The 27,599-nt window shown below is 50.9% G+C and overlaps 1 protein-coding gene across 1 annotated transcript in view; it reads left to right on the top strand.

Moving 5' to 3' along the window:
- LOC125940951 (uncharacterized) overlaps nt 1-27,599 on the top strand; it is a 96,077-nt gene that overhangs the window by 67,400 nt on the left and 1,078 nt on the right. Inside the window, exon 11 of the mRNA XM_049657721.1 lies at nt 22,053-22,282. Coding sequence (XP_049513678.1) covers nt 22,053-22,282 — 230 coding nt within the window. The remainder of the gene's footprint in view (nt 1-22,052; nt 22,283-27,599) is intronic.

The following is a 27,599-nucleotide window of genomic DNA, read 5'->3' as shown; positions in this document are numbered from 1 at the left end:
GCACAGGAACACCTTCGAGAGTTACAGATAGCATATTGGCCGGGCGACAAGGAGGTATTTCCGAAGTTCGACAGGACGCAGTTTTCCCTCCAAAAACTGCAATCCTTAGTTTTCCGAGTGTTGGTCAGCAAGGCGGGAGATGGGGCGAAGCGGTGATGCAGAGCGGCGGTAGGGAGAAGAACGTCGTCTAGCCGAACGGGAGCCCTGAGGCAGACGTGGAGACGCTGGAGGAGATGGAGAACGACGCTGCGTAAAAGCGGACGGGCCTGGGTAGTAAGCGTCGTGTCGTCGGTTCTCGTCTCGCTCGAAATCGGCATAGCCTCGGCTTACATCCAGCTGGCGGCGACGGCAGTAACGCGATATGTGGCCCGGTATACCGCAGTAAAAGCAGACCGGACTAGGTGGACGCCACGGAGTATACGAAGGTGCAGCAGGTGCTTGGGCGCCCATAGAGGCCAAATGGCCGCAGGTGAGGTCAGGAGGCCCAGAAGGGACAGTAGCAGGTGGCATTGCAGCGACTTCCGCGTATGTGGGCATCGGGAACGCTGCTGGGGCAACAGACGTTGTCGGTGTCGTCATGGCTGCCAACTCCTCCTTCACAAGGTTGCGCAATTCGAACGTTGGCGACGGGGCGGGAACAACAGTGGATCGCCGCTGTTGCTGCTCCTGAAGTTCTTCGCGAATAATAGAGCGGATAAGAGCACGTAAATCGGAATGAGGTGGCATTGGAAGGTCGCTGTCACGGTGAAGATGGAGGGCCTGAAGCTCGTCCAAGCGCTGGCACGTCGATGTAATATCTTGAACCGAGGTAGGATTTTGGACAGCTAAGGCGTTGAATGCGATGGAACCAATGCCTTTAAGAATATGGCGAATGCGTTCGGCTTCCGTCATTCCAACGTCGGCGCGGCGGCATAGAGCCAGGACATCTTCGATGTACGATGTATAAGACTCTTGTGGAAGTTGAACACGCGCAGCGAGCTTCTGTTTGGCGACTTCTGAACGGCCAGATGAAGACGCGAAAATTTGCCGCAAGCTGGTAGTAAACGCTGACCAGTCGGCGAAGTCAGTTTCGTGGTTAAAATACCACGTCTTCGCAACGTGGGTCAGATAGAACGCGACGTTAGTCAACTTCTGTCTATCGGTCCACCCATTGGCCGAACTCACGCGGTTGTAGTTGTCGAGCCAGTCGTCGACGTCTTCCCCGCGGAGACCCGCAAAGACTGGTGGATCACGATAAGGGGTGGTAATGGTGCACGATGTCAGTGCAGCCGATGTCGTAGGAGCAGGAGCGTTAGGGGTAGCGATAGGGCCGGCGGCCGACGCAGGCGTGGTCATAGCTGTGGGGGTGGCCGGGCGCAGGCGGCGACCGGAACGTAGCTCCAGGTAGGGCAGGAACGCAGGAGGACGTCGGGATCTTGACGCGCCTCCACCACTTTGAAAGACGGAAGACCAGGACAGGCAGCACTGGCAGACCCGTTTATTCCACCAGCACGGCCGAGGCTCAAACACGAAGAAGAGAAACAGGGATGATGATGGCTATATACAAATGAGAACGATGATGAAGTACGTGAAATGTGCTTACAATATATATATATATATATATATTGTAAGCACATTTCACGTACTTGAAAGACGAGAGAAGGCGGCTGGCGTAGGTATTGACACGGTCCTGGTCGTTCTGGCGTTGGGCGAGTACTGCACCTACGCCGTGGCCACTAGCGTCGGTGCGAACTTCTGTAGGTAGACGTGGAGACGCTGGAGGAGATGGAGAACGACGCTGCGTAAAAGCGGACGGGCCTGGGTAGTAAGCGTCGTGTCGTCGGTGCTCGTCTCGCTCGAAATCGGCATAGCCTCGGCTTACATCCAGCTGGCGGCGACGGCAGTAACGACATCTATATATACGTCTTTCACGTATATATATATATATATATATATATATATATATATATGGTGTGACGGGGCGTCAAATAGATAAAAAGGGGACAATATTTAATGTACAGGGATTGTTGGCAGAGATGGCCACGATGGCTGAACACGCGTGGCGTTTCCCGGCGATCGTCGTCTTCTTCCTTAATGCGAGGCTGCCCGTAACATCTAACCGCCCCGGCGGGCTGAGCGCCGTCTCGGCGCAGACTAATTACACGAGGAGGCGACGGAAAAGTACGGCTTCAGTCGGGATACGTGCACGACGTCACGAGATGGCAGGGTAGATGGTGAAGATCACTAAGTTGCCGTAAAACCTTATAATGTCCGGTTTAACGCGATAAAAGCTTTTCGTCGAGACCGACGCGACGAGAAGGAGTCCATAGAAGCACAAGAGATCCCGGAGAAAAGCAGACGTGCCTATGGCTGCGGTCGTAACTGTCCTTTTGGCATAATTGTGAGTCGAATAGTCGCTCATGAGCTATCTGACGTGCCAGATGGGCTCGCGCGGCAGCATCGCGTGCATACTCCGTGGTATGTTGTAGAAGAGCAGGTAGGAGCGTGTCAAAAGGCAATGCAGGGTGGTGGCCATACAGGAGGTAAAACGGCAAAAAACCGGCGGTGTCGTGACGGGAGGAGCTGTACGCGAACGTGACGCATGGCAAAGCACTGTCCCAGTCCCGATGATCGTCAGACGCGTACATTGACTGCATATGGGTTAAGGCGCGGTTCAGCCTTTCGGTGAGCCAGTTGATCTGCGGGTGGTACGCAGTAGTGAGCTTGTGCTCCACAGAACAGGACCGAAGGAGGTCATCTACAACTTTCAACAACAAGTAGCGGCCTCGGTCTGTGAGCAGTTGCCGAGGAGCACCATGACGAAGGATGACGTCATGAGAGGGAAATCAGTGACGTCAGTGGCGCAACTAGTCAGCAAAGCTCGCGTGATGGCAAAACGCGTAGCGTAGTCGGTCGCAACTGCGATCCTCTTGTTCCCTGAAGCAGACGAAGGAAATGGACCGAGGAGGTCGAGACCGACGCGGTATAATGGCTCCTGGGGTATGTGAATAGGATGCCGAAGGCCTGCAGGCAACCCTGAGGACCGTTTACGTCGCTGACAAAGGTCACACGCAGCAACGTAGCGTCGAACAGATCGGCACAGACCAGGCCAGAAAAACCGGCGCCGCACGTGATCGTATGTGCGGGATACGCCAAGATGGCCAGCCGTCGGAGCATCGTGGAGTTCATGGAGAACAGTAGCACGAAGATGCTTAAGGAGAACAATCGGAAGCTCGGGGCCGTCGGAAGTGGTACTACGACGGTAAAGAATATCGTCGTGAAGCTCAGACGAAGCGATGGGTCGGGCTGACGAGAATGGAGGCGGTCAATTATAGATCGTAACGTGTTGTTCAGCGCGTATGTTGGCCAGATCTGCAATAGCCATGACGAAGTCACCGATATCACGTTCGGTGGTGTCGGGAGGGTGGGCAGGGTAGCGGGATAAAGAGTCAGCATTTTGGTGCATACGGCCAGATTTGTAGAGCACGTCAAAGTTGTACTCCTGTAGTCGTAACGCCCAGCGGCCAAGCCTTCCTGTAGGATCCTTGAGACGAGAGCTAGCAAAGGGCATGGTGGTCCGTGACAACGGAATACGGTCGGCCGTACAAATAAGGGCTCAATTTTGCCACAGCACAGACCAAAGCCAGGCATTCACGCTCAGTTATCGAATAATTGCGCTCCGACGACGAGAGAAGGCGGCTGGCGTAGGTATTGACACGGTCCTGGTCGTTCTGGCGTTGGGCGAGTACTGCACCTACGCCGTGGCCACTAGCGTCGGTGCGAACTTCTGTAGGGGCCGACGGGTCATAATGCGCCAAAATGGGCGGTGAAGTCAGTAAACTGACAAGCGTGGTGAATGCGGCAGCTTGTGCACGACCCCAGGAAAAAGAGATGTCCTTCTTGAGTCGGTCAGTAAGCGGCCGGGCACTGTCGGCAAAATTCCTGACAAAGCGGCGGAAGTAGGAACACATGCCGACAAAGCTCCGTACATCGCTAATTGAGCGAGGAACAGGAAAGTCTCAGACGGCGCGCACCTTGTCGGGGTGAGGTTGGACACCGCTAGCACTAACAAGGTGACCGAGAACGGTGATGTGATGCTGAGCGAAACGACACTTGGAGAAGTTGTAGGCCAGAGCGGCGAAACACATCAAGAATGGCCGACAGGCGGGCGAGGTGGTCCTCAAAAGTAGGCGAAAAGACAAACACGTCATCTAGATAACATAAGCACGTAGACCACTTATAGCCCCGAAGGAGAGAATCCATCATTCGCTCGAAGGTCGCGGGGGCATTACACAATCCAAAAGGCATAGCCATGAATTGGTAAAGTCCATCTGGTGTGACGAACGCAGTCTTTTCAAGGTCCATGGCATCAACAGTAATCTGCCAGTATCCGGAGCGCAGGTCGATGGAGGAAAAGTACGTGGCGCCATGGAGGCAGTCCAAGGCGTCATCAATTCGGGGCAGGGGGTAGACGTCCTTGCGTGTGATGTTGTTGCTGTCAAAAGCGCCAGCTGCCGTTTTTCTTTTTTACTAGCACCACAGGCGACGCCCACGGGCTGGAAGAAGGTTCGAGAACGCCTTTTGTGAGCATCTTGTCAACTTCACCTTCGATCACACGACGTTCGGCGAGCGAGGCATGATAGGGACGGCGACGGATAGGGGTCGCGTTCCCCGTGTGGATGCGATGTTGGACAACAGACGTTTGGCTCGGAGAACGATCGTCGAAGTCGAAAATGTCGTGGTAAGACTCCAGGAGGCGGCGAAGGTCAGTAGCTTGATCAGAAGGAAGGTCATCAGGGATCATTCCGACAAAGACATCGCGCGGCGAACTGCTTGTGGTGCAAAGGAAGGACGAACTGGAGGAACTGGTGGGATCCAACGCACAAATCTCGCAGTCTTCGGCAGCAGTGTTGGCGGCGAGTGACATGCCTGCGGGACTCAGTTGAGGAGAGGCGCTGAAGTTTAAGATAGAAATGGCGATGCGGTTGCCGGTGACACTCACGAGGGTGTTAGGCACGGCGACGTTCTTGGCGAGCAGAACGTCCGTTACTGGGGATAGCACGTAATTGCCATCAGCGACAGGAGGGCTCGAGACCATGGCGATATACATGGCGGCTTGCGGGGGCATGCGCACATAGTCGAGAGAGCAGAGACGGGCCGAAGGCGTGGTTGGGGCATAGGCTAGGTGAGGTAGTTAGAGCTGCAGGAGGTGATATAATCTCGACCGGGTGAGGTGGGTCGTCACCGCAGGAATCAGGGGACGGCGATGAAGGCGGGCACCGTGATGATGAAAAACAGAAAAGATTGTATTCACTTCATTGGTACATGGTTTTGACTCTATCCAAGTCGCGAGCGGTTCTGATTAACACTGGGGCCAGGACGGCCTTAAATAACTCCTCGTGGTCTTTTGGTAGCCGATGTCTCCTTCGGGGAACTTGTGGAAGTGTCAGTCCTCTCTCCGGTGGTCAAGTTGACGACCTTCTCTCCCTCGGGTCCTCCTTCTTGGTAGCTCCCCGTTTTCGTCTGCTCAGGTCGTAGAAGTGAGACGCTTTCTCGGGGATGGGATTATCTCGTCACGGGAAAAGCGCTCGGGCTTGCTTCCCACATTTGAGAGGTACAGTTTCCAGGAAGATCATAACCTGCCGATGTTTCCTTCGGGGAACTTGTGGAAGTGTCAGTCCTCTGTCGGGTGGTGAAGTTGACGACCTCCTCCCCCTCGGGTCCTCTTCTTTGGTAGCTCGCCCTTTGCGTCTACTCAGGTCGTAGAGGTCTGACGCTTTCTCGGGGATGAAAGAGGATTATCTCGTCACGGGAAAGGCGCTCGGGCTTGTTTCCCACATTTGAGAGGTGCAGTTTTCAGGAAGGTCATAACCGCCTCTTGGGGATGAAAGTAATTGCCCCGACACGGGAACGTGCGCGGGTTTGGTTTCCCACAACTGAGATGCAGAGTTCCAAGCCGATCATAACAGAGGCCAGTTGCACAGTCAATTAGGGCAGAAGGAGTTGCGAGAAAGTCCAGACCAAGAATAACGTCGTACGGACATTGTTCGAGAAAGGCAAATAAAACAGTAGTTGGGTGACTGGCGATTGTGACGCGGGCGGTGCACATGCCAAGGATGGTGGGAGTTCCTCCATCGGCCACTCTTATAACGTGGGAAACAGCAGGTGTGACTACCTTCTTTAGGCGACGGCGAAGACCAGAGCTCATGACAGAAATATAAGCCCCGGTGTCGACAAGTGCAGAAATCGTCACGCCATCAACGTCAACGTCCAACACACAGCGTCAAGTCGGCAGAGCAACTAGAGGGTTTTGGGGCAGAGTCGTAGATGCAGCGTTACCTCCGGGCGCTGCATCGTTTAGTTTACCGGAGTCAAGGAGCCACGGTTGCTCGGCGACGGGTCGCGGCGAGGTGGCGGGGAGCAGGGACGGACGGCGGTACGGTTGCGAACACGACTGGTGACCTCGAGGTGACGGGGAGCGGCTGAACCATGTCGTGGTAGCGTCAGGATTGTAGGGGTGTGCCGCAGGTAGGGGTTCAAAAGGGCCGCGATCAAGGCGGCGAGCATGGCCAAAGGCGGAACGACCAGCGGTTGTGACAGTAGCGAGCAACCTGCCCGACACGGCGGCAGTGAAACCAGATAGGCCAATCGTCTTCAGTTCGCCAATCAGCAGGGTTTCGTGATTCATGGAGCGAACCGTGGATACAGAGGGAACGATGTCGGGCCCCGGAAGCGGATTTAGGGCTGACAACGGCGCAAGCAGCGTGAACCCAGAGATTTGTGAGTTCGTTTCGCACGATGGCTTGGACGAGTGAAACCGCTGGTGTGCTCGAGTCGCCGGCGTTAGAGCTGGTAAAGAGGATAGCGGGAGCCATTGCCTCAATTTCACGGCGGACAATCCTCGTCAATTCGGCCGACGGCGGCGAAAGGCTAGATTGCGGCCGCTCTTCACACGAAGACGTTGCAGCGGTGTTGGGAAGCCGGGCGAATGGTCGTTCAATACGGCGGCTCTTATCCTGCTCGAAGCGCTGACACTCCTCGATCATGGCATCGACGGTAGCACAATTTCTGCACATGAGCAGATTGAACGCGCCGTCCGCTATCCCTTTCAGGACGTGACCAACCTTGTCAGACTCTGGCATGTTACTGTCACCTTTACGGCACAGAGCCAGCACATCCTGTATGTAAGACAAATATGATTCCGTGGACGTCTGGGCGCGAGTTGACAGCTGTTCCTTCGCAGCGATTTTTCGACTCTAGGCCTTACCGAAAAGGTCACGGAGCTTTTGTTTGAATGTATCCCAGCTCCCAAAGTCGGCCTCGTGATTGTCATACCATAACTTCGCCGTTCCACTGAGATAAAACACCACATTGGCCAGCATGGCTGTCAGGTCCCAGTGATTGGAGTCGCTCACCCGTTCGTGTAGCGTGAGCCATTCCTCAACGTCGATACCATCGGTGCCGTTGAACGTTCCAGGGTCTCGGGGTTGGACTACTACAATCGGTGTCCGCGGCGTAGAAGCAGATTCCGGTTGGTGTGCCATGCATGGTGGTCGCACCGCAGTGCCGACCACTTCGGAGCTTCGTCGTCTGGCGAGAATACCCAGCACCTCCCACCAATGTGTGACTGGCGTCAAATAGATAAAAAAAGGGACAGTATTTATGTACAGGGATTGTTGGCAGAGCTGGCCAAGATGGCTGAACACGCGCAGCGTTTCCCGGCGATCGTCGTCTTCGTCCTTAATGCAAGGAGGCGGCCCGTAACAATAGGGTGTCCCAGCTATCATGCAGCACGATTTAATAAAAGAGGAACGGCGTTACCCGAAGCAAACCTAGTGCGTATTGTTTCCAGTACAGTGGAGTAGCCGCCAGTAATTTTTTCGTTACTGAGATTTAATTAGCTTATTGTAATTAATTATCTAACACGAGAAGTACTGTCCTAATTATCAAAGTGTCAATGAGAAAATTGTAGAGCAACGTGAAAAACTCCCGATGCAGCTTTCTGCTGCTCAATACGTGCCACATAAATGTGTTTTTCCGGGCGTGAAAGGAGCCCGCGAATATACGCAGAATTGCCGCGCGACTGGCCGCTGGAGACGCATTGCGTGTATTCGCGGTCTTCTTTCACGCTCGGAAAACACATTTATGTAGCCCGTATTGAGCAACAGAAAGCTGTATCGGGAGTTTTTCATGTTGCTCTACAACCGCTCTTCACGCCTGGACTGTTAACACAGGTGTTAACAGTCCAGGCTGGCGCTCCGGCAGTCGCTTAAACTGTTGACACGCTTCGCAGCTAGCAACGTAGGAGCGCACATTGCTTTGCATCTTCGGCCACCAAAAGCGTTCTTATAGCTTGCGGAGCGTGGCTCGTTGACCAATGTGCCCTCCTTCGGGGGTGTCATGAATGGCTCGCAGTATCTCTGTGCGAAAACATTTCGGAACGGCCAGGAGCTGAGGTTCTTCCGAGCGGTCCTTTTGCCACCAACGACGGTACAATGCACCATTGCGTATTGCAAACGTCGAGTTTGTTTTTGTGCCAGTTATGGAGGCAATAATTGTCGCGAAGTCTTTGTCCTCTTGTTGCGCTTTGGTCAAGTCTACTTGGGCAAAAAAGATGTGATTTTGCCTGTTTCGTTCCAAACGTTCGAGGGGATTGCGTGATAAGGCATCGGCGATGTTATTCAAGGCCTCGGCACAATGACGCACGTCGAAATCATATTCTTGAAGCGTGATAATCCACCGGGCGAATTTGTGCTTTAGCTGTTGCTTAGAAAACATCCACGTAACGCAGAATTATCAATTACCACGGTAAATCTGCGCCCGAACAGATAGTGTAGAAATTTGTCATCCACGCTCCACACCACTGCCAGACATTCCAGCTCATTGGAGTGATAGTGGCGCTCGGTGTCGGAGAGTTTTCGGCTGGCATAAGCAACGATGTGTTCGATGCCATCAGGATCGCGTTGCACGAGCACTGCCCCTAGACCGACTTGGCTAGCATCGGTGTGCACTTCAGTGGTCCAGTCATCATTGAAGTGCCTTAATACTAGACAGACAGTGAGCTTTTGCTTTATCGTCCGGAAAGCGTTTTCTTGCGCGGCGCCCCACTTAAACTGTGCGTCCTTTTTAAGGAGATGACTCAAGGGAGCTGCGATCGAAGCGAAGTGTGGAATGAACCTCCGCAAATACGAAGCCATACCCATAAATGACTGAACCTGTTTCAAGCAGGTTGGTGTGGGACATTCCGACACTGCCGCAATGCGATCCGGGAGTGGCTGAATACCGTCAGGGGAAATATGTCCAAGGTACGCTATCTTAAACAGACCAAACTGGCACTTCTCGTGGTTTAAGCGAAACCCCGCCTCGTAAAGTCTGTACAAAACTTCATCTAAATTGCGAAGGTGTTTATTTTCGGTGGTTCCAACAACCAGGATGTCATCTAAGTAGACCACAGATGCTCGGTTTTTCAGAGACCCTAGAACTGAATTCATCGCGCGCTGAAATGTACTAGGGACCGTTCGCAGCCCAAACGGCTTGCGATTGAATTCATACAAGCCCAATGGAGTGCGAAAGGCTGTCTTGCACTTATCTTCTTCAGCGACGTTGATCTGCCAATACCCTGCACGTAAGTCGAGCGACGAAAAGAACCTGCAGTGGCGGATTGTGTCAATAGCGTCGTCAATGCGGGGTAAGGGGTACGAGTCGGGCGTCGTACACCTGTTCAGCTGCCGCTAATCCACGCAGAAACGCAAGGACCCGTTTTTCTTCCGCACGAGCACGACGTGCGCTGCCCACGGACTTACGAATTACTAATTACTAATTACTAATTACGAAGGCCTAATTACGGAGATACGGAGCGTATCTTCTCAATGGTACGCATATCGGAGAATGGTTCCCTGTCGGTATTCGATGCAGGAACATTTTTGTGCCCGGGAGATCGGTGGTAGTGTCAGTGAACACCGCTTCATGACGAGCCCGCATCGAATTTAATGTAAGCGAACGAAGCAGCTCACCTCTTTGCGTTGGCAGGGGCATCGCAGTAGTCTCAGTTAACGCAGGCCAGATTGGTGCATATCCGCGATCGATGGTGAGTTGAATGTCGTCGGACAGTAGAAAATCTCATCCGAGAATCATGTCGGTAGGCAGGTCCTCTAAGACGGGAATGGCCGGGAGAAACTTCGTCCCTGCTGTTGTCCGGACATAAACGTCGAGCATGCCCACTGGCATCACACTACCTCCTAGTCCGTGGATTGGAGGCTGCGTCCACGGGCAAATGGTATCGGGAGCATGAGGCTGGCGTAATGCCGTTCGCTCGGCGCCGGTATCAATGAGTGCGGACAAGTCGCCTATTCCTTCGACATGTACTGGTAACAGTGGAGTTGGGTAGGCCTGGTACTGAATTAGGGACTGCGGCGATTGGGCGGAATCCCCTGACGTGGTGTCCAAGACGTTCGCAAGAAAAGCAGCGCCGGCGCGGGGAGAGGGGTGCTGACTGTCCGGCCTGCGGCCCACCGGAAGTGAGACGGCGTCGAGTGCACTGCTGCAGTTCCGCTGCCTTGTGAGCAAAAACCAGGGATGTGATCTCAGGAGACTGAGAAGACAGGATGACAGCATGAGTAGGGAAGCACAGTCCGTCAATCACGTACTGGCGCGCAGCTGGAGACGGCCATGCGAGGCCACAGTCGTTGAGGAGTCGGAGCTTATCGTAGGCGACCGCATACGCATGAACTGGTCATCGTATGTGGATGAGAGCGGGCTGAAGGCAAGCACTAAAGCTGCACTCCATTCTACCCAAGTTTGGTGCTTCCAGCCATCGTATCGATGCCATGCTTTGGCGGAATCGCGAAGTCGGCTCTCATCAATCATGATGATGACATTTTGACGTCGTCAGGCCAAGAGTGCCGACTGGCCAGGTAATTGATGTTTTGCAGCCAGAGTGTCGAGTTATCGAGAAACCCTCGAAATTCCGGAATTTCTGTGAGAGATGGCGGAGGCAGCGCGGTACGTGCCAACGCTGCGACGACGGAAATGTTGGCGTCTTCGAAGTACCTGGTCATAGCAGCGATTGCCTGTGTGAATACGGCGGGGTCGCTGGAAACCACATTCGAGGTAGGAGTTATGCTCTGGCGTCGATGCTGAGGTCACTTGCGGCGCGGTACGGGAAGCAAAGCCCAAGGGAGCGTGTACGGCGTCCCTTGGCGCCGAGATAGTTTCCATATCCACGGCAGTTGAGTCGCTGACCTGAGCTGTGTTGACGGTTGCAGACAGCGTGCTGGTTGGACAGGGCGGTAATGAGCTCGATTGCAGAAGCCAGAGTAGAAGCAGCGGCACGCGGTAGTGTGCGTCCGCTCCGCAACACGGTGTCCGACTGCAGGTCGTCCAGCAGAGGATTGTTGGTCGGCTGCGCCTTTGTAGCGGAATGAGAGACACAGACAGCACCCGTTCCTGGGCCAGCTGTTCCATTAGGGGCGAAGCTCCTTATAGCGGCACCCGTTCGTCCCCGTCGTCGTAGTAGTAGTGTGTAACCAGTCTGAGAAAAATGAGAAAAAAAAATTGTCGCAGTTTCACCCGAAAGGCGAAGCATCAATTGCGATAGCAAATTAGTAGAGCTATACGGAGTAAGGGTAGTAGTTTTATCAGCTGTATAAACTTGGACATGCACCAGCAACACGCCGAACTGTTGTCGACGCCGCCGGTGTTTTGCCCACGTTCGCACCGAACGCGAGGAGCATTGGTGACTGTTGCCGGTGCCTCTGGAGGTGGCTCGGAGGTTTTCGACGAGATCAGAATGGAACACTCGTCGAGCTGCGTCGGAAATCTTGGCCACCTTCTCGCCTGGCAACGTTTTTATATAAAAAGTTGTCGCAGTTTCACCCGAAAGGCGAAGCAGCAATTGCGATAGCAACTTAGTAGAAAGCTATACGGAGTAAGGATAGTAGTTTTATCCGCTGTACAAACTTGGACATGCAGCAGCACCGGCAACACACAGCACTGTTGTCGACGCCGTCGGCGTTTTGCCCGCGTTCGCACAAAATGCGTGCGGCGTTGGTGACTGCTGCCGAAGCCTCTGATATAAATAGGCACTTGGTGCCGCAGCTAAACGTCGCCTCCCTTCCCTGCCCCCCCCCCCCCCCGCGGCCTTTCGTGCGTCAGAAGAAGGCGCGTTTGCTCTACATATATGGTGATTGTAAAGGAGGAAAGATACGCCTGCTTCTGCAGCCCTTAAGCGAGCACGGCGCAGAACTCGCGCTTGTTCTCCGCCGTGCGTTCACTCCCCGTGAAAGCGCGCGTCCCTCGCGTCCTTTCACTCGCACATACAGCGTTCGGCGGCGCGCGGCGACGCTTTCATCTCCATTGACGTCATACGGAACCTCACGGCGACGGCGACGGCACCGGCGACGGCGACGCCGACGGCAGAAATCTGCTTTGGAGTGTCCATATAATTGCTATCGCAATAAAATTCCGAAGTTGTGTCCGTAGCGCGGAATCGAACCAGGGACCCCTCGCTTCCGAGCGCGCGGCTCGGAAGTTTCGCAGGAGCGATAGGAAGATGTTCAAGCACTGGAACACCCATTTGCTCACTTAAATTCCTTACACGTGGTTTCCTCGCTGCAGGTCGGTTATGGAAAAGCGCAGCAGCGGTCATATCGTTTATGGTGGAATAAGAAGGGTGTTCATTGTTTGCTTGTTTGCCATATCTTGTTGGTTTGTGGGAAAGAATGTTATCGGAACAACTCTGCCACACTTCGACTTGACGCTTGACAAAGGGCTCCTGCATGCACGGCTGCACGAAGATGCCGAACAAGAAAAACGTGAACGAGGAGACTAGTTGTCTGGGCCAGTCGCTGTTCATGCAGCGAAACGCAGGTCAGTGAGAAGGCAGTCACGTAATCAAGCGCCGGGATCAAGAGAAACACTCCTCACTGGTGCGCACAGATCGTGTCACTTATGCGGACGAGAAGAGCAGCAGCATAAAACTTGCCAACAAAGCTGTCTGCAAGTTTTGCTAAAAGTACATTTCTAAGCAGTTTTCTTAGCTAAACAACGCCCGCAAAACCGACAGTCACATGTCATCAAGATGCATGCTGTAATGACCAGTCATGAGGCAAACGTTAGGTTGTTTCGGTCTACGTGAACTGAGTGCCACTCAAGTTCAAGGGTGACTCAGGAGCGGAAGTTACCGTCAGTTGCATTACTTTCGGGAGTACCGCCGCGACTTGAAGAACCGGAGGGTCATCTTACTGGTACAGTAAATTATCCTTAGTAACTGGCCAACTCACAGCTGCGTTGAAGTGGAAGAGCCGCACCTGCGTACAATCAGGGTACGTCTTGCCTTCGCAGTCTAGACCTCTGCTAGGCTACCCTGCTTATCCAGTACTTTATGCCAACCATTTGATTGCGTTCGAGCGTAGTCTTCTTCGTCCACAGTACACTATTTGACTCAAGCCAAGTACCAGGCCATTTGCTCTCAGTGTACCTCGCAGAATTACCATTCCTCTGTGTAACCAGGTAAAGCAAGAGCTGGACCAGATGGAAATACAAGGTGTCATAGGTGCATTACGAAGCCGACGGCGTCGTGTGCCGGTCTGATCGCGGTACGGAAGGCATCAGGCGACATCCGAATATGTGTGAATTTAACAAAGCTCAACAAGTTCTCCGTGAAATGCATGTGATTCCAACGGTCTAATGGTTGCTCAGGCAACTGGGCGAAGCCAAGGTGTTCTCGAAGCTGGACGCTACAGCAGGATTTTACCAAGTGTCCCATGAATGCCAAGAATAAACCACATTCGTCACACCATTTGCACGCTACTGCTACTGTCGCCTACCTTTTGGCCTGACTTCAGCGCCGGAGTATTTTCAGAGACAAATGGCCCTAATTCTGGAGGTGCAACCGAACTTCAACATGATAGACGACGTCCTGGTTTTTGGAGAAGACCGAGAAGAGCGCGACAAGCGACTTGTGGAGGTTCTTGGACGTCTGAGGAGAGCCAGAATTACTCAACATCGATGCCAACGGCATCTCGCCAAGTCCCAGTAAACTCGAAGCAGTCCACAACTTGGAACCACATAAGGACAATGCTCGGATTAGGTGCTTAACAGAGAAAGAGGAGCTGGCGGTAGTATGGCCAGTGCACCGTTTTTACCTATATGTGCGTGGCCTAAACTTCTCCGTAGAAACCGATCTCCAGCCTCTGGTAACACTACTTGGAATGGCTGACTTGAACATGATGCCCCCAAGCTCCGCATCAAACTTTTGTGCTACAAATTTAGCGTATTCGACGTTCCTGGTAAACAGCTAGCCACTGTGGATACTCTTTCAAGGGCTCCTGATGAGAAGTGGACGATCAGTCTGGTGCACCAAGAACAGGACTGGGAAAGCAACCGGCTCATCAAATACTGCACACAAGGCTGGCCTCGTTAAGACAGGCTTCCGGAGCACACCAAGAAATACTGGAGTCATCAATGTGATCTTTGTGCAACGGTGTCCTGCTAAAAGGTAATCGCTTTGTCAACTCGGCTTCGCTTCCAAAGGATGCTTGAACTTATTCATAAAGGCCACCAAGAAATTACCCGATGCCACCTAAGAGCCCAGGATTCCGTATGGTGTTACGCACTTTCGCAGCAAATGCGGAACAGTCACTCGCTGCAGACAGTGTAGTCACACGAGCGCAAAGAGCCATTCGTTGTAACGAAGGTACCAGCGCAACCATGGCAAGATGTAGGAACGGACTTGTCTAGTTACAAGGGACACAACTACCTACTAAATGTGATTATCGTTCTCGCTACCCTGAAGTCATCCACATGGAAGCACGAGCTTTGAGGCGGTCTTCAATGCAGTCAGTTGATTTTGCTCGTTTTGGCATTCCCGCAGTAGTACGAAGAGATAATGGACCGCAGTTTGCTTATGCCTTTGCATCTTTTGCGATCGAATTGGGAAGTTGAAAAGACGGTACACACGATCAAAGAATTTATTAAAGCAGACGATCCTTTACTGCTTCTTCGGGCATACATAGACACTGCAGGCGTCACAGGGTTCAGCCCAGCGCTGCCACTGTTGGGCCGCAGCCTGCGCACCAGGCTTCCCAAGACAGTGGACCGCCTTTAACCGAAGTGGTCTGCGCCAGACGACGTCAAGTGCCAAGACGAAGAGGTGAAAAGGTGGCAGAAGAAAGACTTTGATTGCCATCATGCCATGACCGTCCTTCTTCCGCTGCAGTCAGAAGATGCGGTGTGGGTTCCAGACATCAAGGATACGGCGTGAGTTATCAGGCCAGCCACCAAGCGCCGCTTGTACGTCGTGTAAACGCCCACCGCGGTGCTTGTTCATAATAGGCTGCATCTAGTGCCCTATTCAGACCGAGCGATGAGCCAACTCAACGTTCAGTCAACCCGGCTCCGATTCACTTGTTAAGCATGAATATGTAATTAGGCGGAATGCAAAAAAAATTATCTGAGTATCCCCAAGCGAAGGGCAACATTACCTTCGTTCGGTCTAGCTACGTTGCATTTGCATATTTTTACTGAAGTTACGTGGAACACCCTGTATATGTAGGAAATACTCTACGTAGTGTTTTTTAAGTATAAGCGATTTGAGTGTCTCTGTACATTGCCATCCTGCCGGCTTCAGCTGCTTGCCCTTCATGATTCGTTCCTCATTCTGTTACTTAATGGTGAATTAAGCCATCATTATGGCAGCATTTTATGAAGTCCGACTAACAAAGTTGTATCTCGTACCTATTACTGCTGTGTTTCCCATTTCGAACTCTTTACTTACTGACACGTTACCTCTTATGCACATGTATAATAGATAACATATAACATGTATATGCATAATATGTGTATATGCATTACTTAGGAACGCGATAAGGCTTTTTATCATTTCTGACGCACAGGCATAAATATTGCAATGCCAGTGACGTAATAGGAAAATCCAAATTCTTAAGCCCGCAAGAAAGACTATGGTTCTCAAATTCTGCTATTCCTGGATTCTAACACTACAATTCCCAAGGAGCAGTATGTATTTCAGCCTGGAAAATCGACGCAGGCAGCTTTGCGCGAAATCAGAAAGTCTGATTCATAATACTGAACATAAGCTTTTCACTGTTGGAGTATTCCTTGACTGCTACAAAACCTTTGATTCTATTAAGCACGACGTTGTACTTCATTAATTATACAGATCTGGTATTCGTGCGACACGTTACAGGTTACTGCAAAGCTACTTGTCAAATCGCACTCGGTAGACGCGACTGTATTTTTTGCGCTGCGTATTATCAGTATCAATAACCAACTAGCCCAGTCAGCCACCTTAACATAGTAAAGCTTTCGTCTTATTCTAACTTTGTTAACAGCAAAGCTGTTTAAGCCAGCCGTAATTCGCGGTTCGTGGTTGGTATCAAAGAAACCCCGTACCCTCGGTCTCAAGGCGAGCGTCGTAACTACCAGGATATACAGCCACGCTTGCAGAACACTTATGAACACTTATGAACCATGCGAACAACTTCACTTTATGCCAACCATTTGATTGCGTTCGAGCGTAGTCGTCTTCGTCCACAGCTGGCGCGTTCGCACGCACGTGCTCTGCGAGGTGAGGTTTTGCGCGCTATGAGAGCGAGAAAGAGATACGCATTCACGGAGTGAATCTGCTGGAACGCGTTTTCGGCAATGAGGTGTTGGTGTCGAAAGTTCCGTTATGCAACGCGCAGTGACGGCCGAAACCAAGACGCACGAAAAGAAATTAGCATCATCATGATTAATAAGATGAAAAGTTAGCGCGCACTTCCGGAAAATGCTGGGCTACGATCGCCCATCTCGCTGTTTCAAGCGTTTCGCGGCCGTGTGCAAGGTTAAGCGTTTATTTTTTTTTTTTGGTATTTGCGAACTCGAGCGTCGTTCCGACTTGAACATCGCTGTGGCTACATGAACATCGCTGTGGTTTGCGGTGAACAAATTGAAATCAAATGTTAAGAAAACAAAAGTTATGCTTTTTCTGTCATAAAAATAGGCCGACCGATTATCGCATCCAACTCCACTTCAAGACTTTCCTGACTGAATCCGTAACTCTTGTAAATTCTTAGGTGCATTTTTTCGTAGTGAGCTAGGTTGGGATGACCATGTAAATCCCGTCCGTTTACATGTAGCTCGATCTATTGGTGGAATCCATCGCATTAGGTACCTCTTGCCCATGCTGATTAAAACGTAGTTGCATTTTGCTCTAATCCATTAACAAGTGGTATACTGCAATTTATTCCGGGGCCCACGCAACAAAACGGATTCAGCCAGATTATTTTTATCACCCATGTTTGATCCGAAAGGCGAAGTAAGGATAGTAGTTTCATCGACCGTATAAAGTTGTAAATGTTCGCTTACTAACTGAACAAGCATGGTGTCACGCGTCGGTAGGTAAACATGAACACATCTCGCTCGATGACAGCGGAAACTAGTCTAAACGCTGGAGTGAGAAAGCGCGCCAGCGGCAGCGAGCAAATTGATCCTCACGCTGGCTCTCGCTTCAATGCGAACTAAACGTCGAAAGCACATCGCATACAAAGATTTGTACCTATCGCAGATCGCTTTGAAGATGAGGTGCCCGTGGGTGCACACTTCGGCCACATCACAGATCGCTGTCAACATACGGCGACAGCGCGGCAGCTCCGTGAGCAGCAGCCACAAGAGCACAACGCACCCCCCCCCCCCCCCCCCCGGTCTCCATTGCCGCCTCCCCGTGCTTCGCGTCTTCATTGCACGGCCATACTGTACCAGTTATTAGCATTGAGTACTTCATAGCGCAGTGGGCTGCTGTACAAACTTAACACAATTTGAAAGCGAATGTCGCGCCAACTTTGGCCACTGGGTAACTATGTGCCGGTTTTTCACGAACCTCTTTGATGCATCCGTTATTCTCTGGCCGTTTCAGCGGTGAAGACGAGCTTGTAAGCTCTTGTTGCATCAAAGGCCCTCAATATCTCGTAGGTTGGCGCACCGCAAAGTGTGGAGAGAACCACTCGCTTCATAGAATTTTCTGAGATGTTGTTCGGTTCATATTGTATCTGCGTCACAAAACTCGAGGGACAAACTTGTACGCAAGAACAGTAAGAACGGACGGCTTTTCACTGTCACTGCTTCGCTGTCAGTGCTTCGCTGTCACTGCTTTTCTTCTTCTGTTTTTGACAAGTGCCGATGTGTTTTGTTATCGTCGTCGTCTTTGCGAACTAGAGACCGTGGCAATATTATATTTCCAGGCATTCTACCCTAAATGGCCTTTGGGGTTCATGCACAAATAGTAGTATCTTTATGTTAGTATCGGTTGGCTTCATAGTCTGCCAAACACGATTACTTCAACGGGTCTCGTTCCCTAGTCGCTGATATCTAGCCTCCTTTACGCCATCCCTGGAGAACTTGCTCATGGACTGTAAGGCAAGCCTACTGCGTCACGAGAGGTCATCGGCGGCGCCACGTCGTCAGCTTCGCTTGCTCGTCTTCGCGCTATATTACAAATAACCACAAGCCACAGTGACTCCAACATTTAGTTTGAGACACAGTTTGCACAGCACACCAACCCGCTGCTCTACCTATTTCACCAACGACTGCCTAGTGAGCCATGTTGGTGGGAAAAGGTTAGGCGCGGGCACATATAATTCGAGACAGACATACCGCAAACTGACTGAAGCTCCCCCTGAAATGCTTGCGCCTGTGACACTCTCGGTAGATTATGATTAGCATTATTAGCATTATGAGCATTTATGAAAAGAAGAGTTAATTTATACTTCCGTGTTTTAACGTTTAATTACAATTTAGAACTTATTCTATTAGCAGCATGCAACTTGTTGCGATTAGCATTATGAGTACTTCATAGCGCGTTGGGCTGCTGTGCAAACTTAATACAATTTGAAAGCGAGCGTCGCGCCAACTTTGGCCACTGGGTGTCTATGTGCCGCTTTTTCATGAATCTCTTTGATGCCGACATGCGTGACTGGGGATGCAGGGATGGGTGTGTACCACTTCTCTTTGACGCTGAATTGGAGCACTGTGTATGTTCCACTCGTTGTGTGCTACTCTTCTATGCACCTCTGTGATACCACCCTTGGTGACAGGGAGTGTTCCAGTAGGTGTGTATCACTGTCAAATAACCATCTTTGACGACATCTTGGGTAATGGCCACTGGGAATGTGCCGCATACACTAACGAGGTCGTCTTATTCGCTGCTATGCTCGGCAGAATGAAACCTGTGCCGAGCGCTGAACCTACGCCATTTCCCTCATGCGTAGGGCTGCACAGAACCAGTGTTGCCAGGTCCAACGAGGTGGCGTAGCCAAAAGCTAGAGAAGTTGTAGCCCAAATGTAGCCAACCAGAAAAAAAGTACGAAATATTTCGTAGCCAAATATAGCCATTTTTATTTGGAGTTTTATTTGTGTATACATTTTCACATTCGACTACGGTAATCCTTTTACAACCCGTCGTAACAAAATGTCCCTGCCACCGTGACATCGGCCCTTGATATCAAAAACAGCGACATTATGCTTGCGCAGAACACCTTTTGGTTGGTCGGGCCCGAAAGCTCTTAAGTTCAGCGAATCGCTGCAGATGGCGAAATCGGTGCTTTTATTTTATGACAAATAGTACTAAGTTATTATATTTAGTTATTTACAGTAATATTAACTACTAACTCTGCTTTTTAGCTGTCGTGAACGCAAAATAATGTTAAGCGTCATCGATCTCTCACGTCATCTCTTCCTACGCCGTAGAAATTCAGCTGTCCAGCGATCTGCGACGGCGACGTGATCACGGCTTCTTTCTTTATGAGCTAAAACAAGTATTTCGCGATACGATATCTCACTTTTTTCTCTCATCGTCCTATATTGATTCTCGTTTTTTTTTCGTTTTTTTTAAATTAGCGTGGCCCGGATTAGCTGGGACACACACTACCTATTTAGTGTCAATTACATCAACCTGGCCGCCATCATAGGTCTCTAGCACGCCAAGAACATGTGGTCAGAAAAGGGACAGGCAACAGATGCCACTCACTGACTGAATCGGTGTAAGCGAAGCTTTAAAAGATTACTGCGCAAAACGGCACACCCGGGTAAGAAGCGCGCAGTCGTTTTGGGTGACGAGCACGTCCCAACCTCGCTCGAAATGGTAAAAGCCGTGACGGCGCACATAGAGCAAAGGTAAACAACAAATTGATAATAGTGGTAATGCTGTGAAAACCGGTTACTGTCAAAAAGCAAACAATGTTGATAAAATAATGTAAAATTATAAAGTAAAATAAAATAAAGTAAAATAAAATGTACCATTTTATGAAAAGAAGAGTAATTTATACTTTCGTGTGTAACGTTTAATTACAATTTAGAACTTCTTCTATTAGCAGCATGCAACTTGCTGCGCTTAGTTTTGAGTAACCAACTTTACGTACCTTCACCCAGCCAAGTCAATCCGTGTTAGGCCTAGGAGCCATGAAATCGAAAATTGAATTCGGAATCAGCGGCGTCTAATGAATCAATCTTCATTACACATGTTAGTTGAGAGAAAGCGATAACCGCAATCACTTCTCCTAGCTTACCAACTTCACGCGTTACCACGAATCGAGGCCAGTTTTGCGCTAGGTTAGAGCTAAGGAGGTTTAAAAAACCTCCGGTGGTGAGATTTTACGTGCCAAAACCACGATATAATTGGGAGGCATGACGCAGTGGGGGACTCCGGATTAATTTTAGCCACCTCTCGTGTTCTTTAACGTACACCTAAATCTAAGTACACGGGTGTTCCTGCATTTGGCATTGAACGAAATGCGGCCGCCGTAGCCGGGAATCAAACCCGCGTCCTCGAGCCAGCAGCACGACACCTCACGAGCTAAGCTAACACGGTTGGTGAAATTCATGTGACGTGGTGCACTGATGTCATCGTGGCAAACATGCATGTTTCGATATTAGCAGAATGAGTATCTGCATCCGTGACGTCACGGTCAAACCATCTAGAAGTAAAAGCACCAGGACCCACCTTTGCCTCAGGGTCTTGCTCTCATTACTTTTTATACGTTCTCACATACTTCCCCATGTTTGGATTCTCCTCTCTGAGGAGGATCCGTTCTTACGTCCAACCTATCGAAGTGAATGTCGAATGTAAGCACGAAGAAAAATTCATCTACCAGGAAAAGGAAAATGGAAGAAGAGCTTTGCGCCAGAAACGTGGAGTAGGTCGAAATCTGTGCCCGGCGCGATACTTCACCCGGAAGACATGGCCATGCACACACTGGAGCGTGTCATCCACCCGTGCTTCCCTTCTTTCATGTTGATGCCACGATCGCCCGACGGCCCCGACCCTATGTTATTGCTCTCCCTTCCTGAGCATAGCCATGTTAGTACAGTGTACTGAGAAAAACCCACTACTCCCTGGTTCATCCCGATGCCCGGGAATCGGGTGCGTAACGGTCAAGCGAGGTGTTATGTTTAAGTTCATCAAAGATCAAAGCCACCGGCTCAGACAACGGCGCAGAGGGGGAAGGGAAGGCGGGGTGGGGAGGGGGTCATTTCGCACACGCACTCAGCCAGCTAAAACAGCCTTGGAGATTTGCTTCTAGCCTACCAGAGCCACCTCTGGAGCGTGGATTAGGGTGCCACTTATAGCCCAAACAAAGCCAAGTCGCAGATTTTCAGTAGCCCAAATATAGCCACATAGCCAACTCGTCCAAGTCAACACCAAAAATTTTTTCCCGTAGCCCAATTTGGCTCTAAGTAGCCAAACCTGGCAACACTGCACAGAACCAAACTGTCTCGTTCTAGTTGCTGTTATTTACTGTGTACATACGTACCACTGTCGATGACCTTTTCACGCTGACATGGGTCACTGCATAAATGGGACTGGGTAGGTACCACTGTTCAAAGAAACTTTTTGACGGTGATTTGGGTTACTGGAAATGTCATTGCGTCTATGCTGGCATCCCATGAGCCGCTTTGATGCCAACTTGAGCAACTGTATACGCGCCGCGCCAGTACATATGTGCTTCATTGTTCGCGCATTTCTGGCTATCGATTCTGGGAGAGAGAAAACTGACGTGCTGCTATGCCTTTGTACGCAGCTTGTCACCTGTACCGGCGAAAAATCGGCTGGCACCAAGCATGCCTCTACGGGAACTGGGTCTCGATGATTCACAATCAAGTGGATCGGGCTTGCCAGCCAGTGGGGCAACCTCGATCAAGGTGTCCGACGCTGATCCAGAGGGAAGTGGAATGTCTTTGGAAGCCGCGGAATACCACGGCATGTCCGGCGTGGCGAAAATGTCCTCCTCGGATGCCAAGTCTGCCAAGCGTAAGCAAAAAACCTCCGGAAATGGGTCAAACATCGCTGTCGCTAGAGGGTCCGCTCCGCAAAAATCTCAATCCTCCCAATGAGAAAAAACGGCATCCTAAAGATGTCCAATAAGTGTCCTCTCCGGGACATTCTGGAATCATATTTGGATGTTACATAACATATTCTAGTGTTTCCGGCAATTACTAGTGCATGCGACGTTTAAGGGCACATAGCCTTAAATAGAGAGAATTCTCTTTTGTAAACTTGTACATTTCTTCATACATTTGTGAACTTTAATCACCCGAAAGTACTCTCCATAACATATATTTAGAACATCACACACATCTACCTACGCAGCACTGACTGTGTTGCAGCTCCTAACGTAAAATGGAACAATGGAAACAAGAACTTGGGAGATGCTTTCAGGACAAGGAACAGGTAAATAAGCAAGTGACAAAAGCACTGAACGCCATTATACTGTAACAGTTCTGGAGCAGAAATGAATAATACCGAAAGCGTTAAGAAAGTGCAGTGCATATCAATGAGTTTCCTGAAACTGTCGAAATTAAAGAAATCTTCAGGCAAAAAAAGTAAGCAGAAACTCCACAGGAGTTTTGTATTTATACATAAGCATACCCCCAAATTGGCCTACCCTTCGATAACAAGTTGGCCAACCCCTAAATTTCAAGTGGACCCACTCTCACATTGGCCCTACAGTTACCACAGTTGGCCCACTTCCAAATTTAAATTGGCCCGCTCCCAAAATAAATTTGCCTGCTCCCAAATTCAAGTGGGCCCGCTTCCAAATTTAAGTTGGCCCCCTTAAAATTTAGGTTGGCCCACCCCTAAATATTAACCTGCCCCACCTCCAAACTTCACGTTGGCCCATGCCTAAGCTTTGCCGTTTCGCGCCAGCGGCCCGAGCGCTCATCGCGGCGCTGTACAGGAAAGAGAATGAGGCGCGCGCGCTCGGTCATTTTCATACCACGGGACTACCGCCAACCCCACATATTTTAAGTTCACCAACCCCAAAATTTCACTTACACCAACCCTAAATTACAAGTTGTGCCACACCCAAATGACAAGTTGACCCACCCCCAACTTTAGGTTGGCCAACCCCAAAATGGCCCACTTCAAAATTCAAAGCTGGGCTACCCCTAAATTTCAACTTGGCCTGCCCCCAAATATTAGGATGTCCCACCCCCAAATATTAGGTTGGCCTACCCCAAATTTTAAGTTGGTCCATCCCTAAATGTAAGTTGGTCCAACGGAAAATTTCAAATTGACCTACTCCCAAATTTAAGTTGGCCCACCCCAAAGATGCCACACCCCCACAGGTTTAGGTTTGTCATGCCCAAGTTTCATGTTGGTCCGATCCCGAATTTCCAGCTCAACTGCTCCCAAATTTGATGTTGACCTGCTCCCAAATTTAATTTGGCCCACCCCAGATATTTTAAGTTCGCCCAGCCCCGAATGTTATGTTCACCCGCACCCGAATTTAAAGTTCGCCCACATGCAAATTTCAAGTTTGACCACCACCAAACCAAGTTTTACAACCCCCAAAGTTAAGTTCACCCACCTCCATAATTCAAGTTGGCCCACCCCGAAATTGAAGTTACCAACCCCATATTTCAACTGGGCCCACCCCCAAGTTTCATTGGACTCCCTCCTACTATGCATTAAAGCATTGCTTTGCTATGAATTTTCTATAGAGCCATGTGTATAGCTATGAGTGTTATATCAATGTTTTACAGCGGAAGCAGTTACGGGCTCATTCCAATCGCCGTTTCACTTCGCGTTGGTGCCCGCCACCGCCACCGCCACGTAACCGCTATCGCCGGAAATGCGAAAAAAATTACTCCATCGCCTGCTAAAGGGAACCATCTGTGGATGCGAAGCAGCGCGGAGATGGTTAGCTTGAGCGGGAGATGGTTGACGTTTCAATTCGGCTTCGCGTTGCCGCGCCGCCTCGGGAACCATCGCTCGACGTTAACATTTTGATTGCGCTTCCCGAGCCTGGAGTTCAGGGTCCGCTTGCCGCCGTTCACGTTTCCTTTCGGCTTCGCGAGCCCGAAGTTCGGGATCGCCACGTCGCCGCTCCCGTTTCGAGGCAGCGGCCCGAGCGCTCATCGCAGCACTGAACAGGAGAGAGAATGAGGCACGCGCATTCGGTCATTTTCATACCGCGGAACTACCGTGGCGCCCCCAGCAGAGTATGCAGCAGTCGCACCACCTGTCGTGCGCTCGGGCCGCTCATCGCGGCGCTGCACAGGAGAGAATGAGGCGCGCGCGCTCCGTCATTTTCATACTGCCGAACTACCGTGGCGCCCCAGCGGAGTATGCTGTTGTCGCCACCTGCTGTGCGCGCCGCTCCGTAGAGTAGAGGATTCCTAGAGAAGAGAAAGGGGGAGCGTAGGAGAGGAGAGAGAGGGGGACGGGTGGCGTATGCGCTGTGCGGGTGTGGGACGCGGGCGCCGCTCCGTAGAGTAGAAGATTCCTAGAGGAGGGGAGCGTAGGAGACGAGAGAGAGGGGGAGGGGACGCGCATTCACTGTGGGGGTGTAGGACGCCACGGGACGGAAGGAGGGACGGACAAAGCCCCCGCCATAAGCTGCTTCGCATCTAAAAAAGTACCCGGTCTCCGGTACCCGCTGCGCGGGACCCGGAGACTTTACCACTGTGCCACGCAAGCGCTTGCTATCAGGCAGCAAAAAAGGCCCTATAAACGCGCCGTAGGCAGGCGCGAAGGCGCGGACGACACGAGGCTCCGCCTAGTATCGTGGCGCCATCTAGTGAAGGCACCTACAAACTCTGCGTGCGCAGGCGAGATACGATTGCAGACGAGGCGCGCAATCAACGCGATTCCAGCCTCCACCAGTAAGGAGGCGCCATCTAGTTAAGGTGCTTGCAAATGCAGTGATTCGATTCAGACGAGGCGCGCAATCAACGCGATCCCGATGTGAGATGTGCGCCACGTATTCTGGGGAACTATCGGTACATGTTATGGCGTCTCCTCGCAAGGTACAAACCGCTGCTGAAGAAGCGAATCGTAGAGCTACGTGCGCGCATACAACCAGGCATCATCGGGCTCAGCAAACTGCTGTGCAGAGAGCATTGCAAGCCGCAGCTCGCCGTCGACGCCGGGCGGACAGTTCAGATCGTTCTCGTGAAAATCGAGGCGAAGACACTTTGCCGCGAAGACCCTGTTGTGCGAGGTGCCGAAATTGCTACTCTTAGCCACTCCACCAGCTCACGCTGTGACTGTGCTGCGTGTGCCTCGCAGGCCTGTAACTTTTTTTCTTTAGCTTCAGTTCTGTATCGCTTATAAACCTACCAATCATCTACATTTACACTGTTATAACGTATACACTTTTTATGATAGACAGATTTTCCTCGAGCACTCACCAAGCAATCCTTTTGCATTAATTTAATTCTTGTGTGCGACACCAATGTCCTGCTGTACAATACACTATAAAATAGAGAATAGTTCACAATAGTTTAACTGTTGCATGTATGCTTCCCATAAAAATACACATTAGTCTTTAGTATTTGCTATATTCTAGCACGTCTGTCACATTGAAGAAATGCAAATCTGGGAGATCAAGAGGGCGCGAAGGAGCACTCGCTGAATTGTTGAGCAGCTGATTAAAGCACTGCGAATGGGCATGCTTAATACCATGCAGTATGTGCAAGATCCTTTCTATGAAAGCTGTAAGAAAAGAATGGCATTAGCATAATGTGAATTTTCACTTTAGTACTATAGCACTATTTCCCACATCAAAAACTACTTATTGTAGCAACGCTTGGAAGCAGTTTACGTAGAATCTCCGCGGGGAGTTAATGTGAATAATGCGTAAACATTTTGTAGTAGCGACGTGCTCGCACTCAACAGTGCTGGTAATCCTAGCCCTGCTCACCGGCTGCGGTTATCTTGGCGCTATTACGGTAAATTCGACCGTGTTGCGGGACACGAAGGTGGAAGGTGGCGCAACATGAATTGATAAGGCAAGCAAACTACTGCAAGTGGCAGCACCAGGTGCGCTGGTGTTCCGATCCAAAGCCACTGGTGCTCCACAGTTCTGGATTACTAAAGGTGTACATAATGCCAGCCTGATTGCACGCGTCACGTGGTGAGACACGCTCTTGCTTCTGCTCACGCGTTCGTCGTCGTCTTCTACAACAGCTGGCTCTGATACCGCTCATCACGCCAGCGTTCACAGTATCGCCACACTTGTGAAAGAGTCATCGGCGGTGGCGAAGGGTATAACAGTGGGCCATCCATCATCCGTTTTGACACCTGTGCTAAGACACAGCTGGCTGGAAACTGCCACGCACATGGAGCCAACCACCAGCACATGCAGCCAAAATTTCTTAAGCTACTTCCGGTCTATCTATTTTCGTTGCCGGACGCGATCTCCTGGAACCTAGTATATAAGTTTCGCTGTAAAATCCCATAGCTCCTCAGTGAGTGTAGAAACGCTTAAGACGCACCACGTGGACGACTTCAGGTCGTGCGCGGCGCCGGTGCGATTACTGAACGCCATCTGGTACAACCTCTTACTTCAGCACGCCTATACGTCGGATCTTGTAGGGTCCGAAATAACGTCATGAAAGTTTCTCACTAAGACTTCATTGGCGTATCGCGATCCATACCCTACCAAACACGGTGGCCAGGCTAGTATCCAGCATAGCGTCATCGAAAAATCGGCGGCTGTCTGTCCTTTGCTGGCTCTTGATGCGCAAGCGGGCAAGTTGTGCTTTGTAGGCGCGCTGTAGATAGGCGGCGAAGTCGACATGTTCTTCGTTGTTAACATGTGGAAGTGTGGCGTCGAGAGTCATTGTCGGATTACTCCTGTAAGCCAGCTTTAACGGCAGGATCTCCGTTCTTTCGTGCACTGCCATGTTGTATGCGAAGGTTACATACGGAAAGATATCTAACGTTTTTTGGTCGACGTCGACGTACACCACTAGCAGCAAGTTGGCGAAGGTCTTGTTCGCCCGCTCCGTAAGATCATTCGTCGGCGGGTACCAGGCAGTTGTCCCTTTCTACGAAAAATATTTTACGTTGCAGGGTCGGTCCAATGCGTCGTCTATCTATGGGAGTGGGTATACATCCTTCTTGGTGACCTTTGCAGCGACGATGGTCGACGCAAGAGAGTAGAACCCCATTCTTTTCCAGCAAGACAGCAGTAGACGCCCACGGGCCTTTCGACGGTAGGACGATTTCGTCGCGCAGCATTTCTTCGACTTGTTGCTTGGTAGCTCTTCGTTCTCTTCACGAAACCGGGTAGGGGGCTCTGGCGGAGTGGTCGAGCGCAATCTTCAGTTTTTATGGC

This window comes from Dermacentor silvarum, chromosome 10 (genome assembly GCF_013339745.2).
Source record: "Dermacentor silvarum isolate Dsil-2018 chromosome 10, BIME_Dsil_1.4, whole genome shotgun sequence".
NCBI classification, from domain to species: domain Eukaryota; kingdom Metazoa; phylum Arthropoda; class Arachnida; order Ixodida; family Ixodidae; genus Dermacentor; species Dermacentor silvarum.
Note: the sequence above shows the minus strand (reverse complement) of the source record. Positions and strands in the feature narration are given on the sequence as shown.